At 60.6% G+C, this 2,801-nt stretch overlaps 1 protein-coding gene across 1 annotated transcript in view; it reads left to right on the top strand.

Moving 5' to 3' along the window:
- The first annotated feature begins 1,134 nt into the window (after window positions 1-1,134).
- BRF2 (BRF2 RNA polymerase III transcription initiation factor subunit) overlaps window positions 1,135-2,801 on the top strand; it is a 4,066-nt gene continuing 2,399 nt past the window's right edge. The window contains exons 1-3 of the mRNA XM_057387273.1: window positions 1,135-1,301; window positions 1,785-1,844; window positions 2,117-2,438. Of these exons, the coding sequence (XP_057243256.1) occupies window positions 1,148-1,301; window positions 1,785-1,844; window positions 2,117-2,438 (536 nt within the window). The 5' untranslated portion in view covers window positions 1,135-1,147. The remainder of the gene's footprint in view (window positions 1,302-1,784; window positions 1,845-2,116; window positions 2,439-2,801) is intronic.

Below are 2,801 nucleotides of genomic sequence, written 5' to 3'. Positions count from 1 at the left end.
GGACGGGCTGGGCTGCATCCCAAATCGAGAGTTTGTAAAGGACAAAACAATCAATGCCAGTGTGAACGGGACTGGTCTGCATCCCGAATGGAGAGTTTATAAAGGACAAACAATACCGAAAGGGACTGGTTTGCATCCCGAATGGAGAGTTTATAAAGGACAAACAATACCGAAAGGGACTGGTTTGCATCCCGAATGGAGAGTTTGTAAAGCACAAAACAATGAATTCCCTGTGAACGGGACGGGATGCGGACCATCCCGAATGGAGAGTTTGTAAAGGACAAAACAATGCCAATGTGAGGGATTGGTCTGCATCCCTAACGGAGAGTTTATAAAGCACAAACAATGAATTCCCTGTGAACGGGACTGGTCCCCTCAGTGTCCCCTCACTGTCCCCTCAGTGTCCCCTCGCTGTCCCTTCAGTGTCCCCTCACTGTCCCCTCAATGTCCCCTCAGTGTCCCCTCCCTGTCCCCTCAGTGTCCCCTCGCTGTCCCCTCAGTGTCCCCTCAATGTCCCCTCAGTGTCCCCTCGCTGTCCCCTCACTGTCCCCTCAGGGTCCCCTCAATGTCCCCTCGCTGTCCCCTCAGTGTCCCCTCAGGGTCCCCTCAGTATCCCCTCAGTATCCCCTCAGTGTCCCCTCAGTGTCCCCATTCTGTCCCCTCAGTGTCCCCTCGCTGTCCCCTCAGTGTCCCCTCAGTGTCCTCTCAGTGTCCCCTCAATGTCCCCTCAGTGTCCCCTCGCTGTCCCCTCAGTATCCCCTCAATGTCCCCTCAGTGTCCCCTCAGTGTCCCCTCAGTGTCCTCTCAGTGTCCTCTCAGTATCCCCTCAGTGTCCCCTCAGTGTCCCCTCGCTGTCCCCTCGCTGTCCCCTCAGTGTCCTCTCACTGTCCCCTCAGTGTCCCCTCGCTGTCCCCTCAGTATCCCCTCAATGTCCCCTCAGTGTCTGCTCAGTGTCCCCTCAATGTCCCCTCAGTGTCCCCTCGCTGTCCCCTCGGTGCCGTTCCCCCGGCGGAACTGGCGGTGCGGGGGCGGTGCCCGGCCCGGACGGACGCTGTGCCGAACGGCGCGCTGCGCTGCGATTGGCGGGCCGGGGCCGTGGCGCGCTGTGATTGGCTGCGGGCGGTGCTCCCTCCCCGGTGCTCCGGCCATGGCGGCGCGGGGCCGCTGTCCCGAGTGCGGCTCGGCGGCGCTGGTGGAGGACGCGCTGTACGCGCAGCAGCAGCTGGTGTGCGCTGCCTGCGGCTGTGTGCTGGCCGAGGGGCTGCTCACCACCACCTACAGCGACGAGGAGCATCTGCGGGGTGCGGGGGATGGGGCGGGACCGACCGCGCCGGGCCCGTTTGGGCCTCTCGGAGCCGGTCCGGGCAGGGAAGCGCTCCCCGAGCTCTCCCCGAGCTGTGTCCCGGTGTCCCCCCGTGCGCGGGGCTGTCCCGGGGCCGTGCTGGGGTCAGAGCGATCCAACATTGTCCCCAAACACAGCAGGGTTTGCCACCGTGGGGACACGGTTTGGGTTTGGAGCCGCGCTTTAAAGTGTGGGATCTCTTCCTGTGAAAAGAGATTATTGGAATCTCATTTAAATATCTTTAAAGAGCTTTCAGTGCAGGGTTATTGCCTGGCTCTGTCTGTGGGGAATCCACGGCTCGGAGATCCCCCAGCTCACGGTGCTGCTGTAGCTCAGTGCCCTCCAACATTCTGATTGTTGGATCCAGTTCCGTGGGCGTGTGCCTGTCCCAAATATCCCCTGGATTCCCTGCACGATTGTCTGACTCTGCCCTGTTTTCCAGAGGTCGCCTATTCCCAGAGCACCGGGCAGAAGGAGCAGCAGAGCCGCTGCCTGCAGCGAGGTAAGAGCAGTTCCTGCACACCCGCATCCCCTCTGGCTGCTGATCCAGTTTGTTTAACCTGGTTCTAATGGTAAAAAAAATATTAAAAAGCTTTAGAGCTGCTGGCAAAGCTGGGGATGGCAGTGGTGCTGTGTCCTGGCAGTGCCTTCAGTGCCATTTGTGGGGTGCAGGGTGCTGGGTGCCCCTGTGCCCGTGCCAGGGCTGGGTGAATCCTGCCAGGATTCCGAGGAGAAACTGCTCAGTGCAAAGTCTGAGGGCAGCAATTCCCGCAGGGATCCGGCGCGTCCAGGACCTSTGCAAAGTGCTGCAGCTGCCGGCAGCGTTTGAGGAGACGGCCGTGTCCTATTTCCAGCGGGCTCTGCAGCTCCCYGCCTTCCACCTGGTCAGTCTGGACAAGAAGGAGCTGCTGGGGGGCTGCTGCGTGCTGGTGACGTGCCGCCAGCACAACTGGCCCCTGACCATGGGCACGGTGTGCTCGCTGCTCTACGCCAGGCAGGAGCTGTTTGCCAGCGTCTTCCTGAGCCTGCAGAAGGAGCTGGGGCTGTCTGTGCCCGCCCTGAGCCTGGCAGACCTGGTGACAACGCACCTCAGCAGGTGAGGGGGATCCTTTGTGGTGTTTGTTTGGCTCTGGAGAGGCTGAAGTGGCTGTGGCAGCACTGAGCTGTCACACAGATGGGTGTGCTCAGCCTGGGCTGGCATTTGTCCCTTCCGTGTCACATCTGGGCTGTGACTCTCATCCTTCCCCGTTCTCAGTTTGGAGAGGTGCTCAGGGAGCCCATGAATCACAGAACCCCAAAGCCACTGGGGCTGGAAAAGATCTTGGAGGCCCAGCAGTGCCTGATGCCCCACCTTGTCACCCAGCCCAGAGCACTGAGTGTTGTTCCTTGGACACCTCCAGGGATGGGGACACCACCACCCCCTGAGCAGCAATTCCAGTGTCTGATGAGCCTTTCTAAA

The sequence above is a fragment of the Malurus melanocephalus genome, unplaced genomic scaffold (genome assembly GCF_030028575.1).
Source record: "Malurus melanocephalus ecotype Western Australia unplaced genomic scaffold, MMel_1.1 scaffold_1164, whole genome shotgun sequence".
NCBI classification, from domain to species: Eukaryota; Metazoa; Chordata; class Aves; order Passeriformes; family Maluridae; genus Malurus; species Malurus melanocephalus.
The sequence above is the reverse complement of the archived record's forward strand: the minus strand, read 5'-3'. Positions and strand labels throughout refer to the sequence as shown.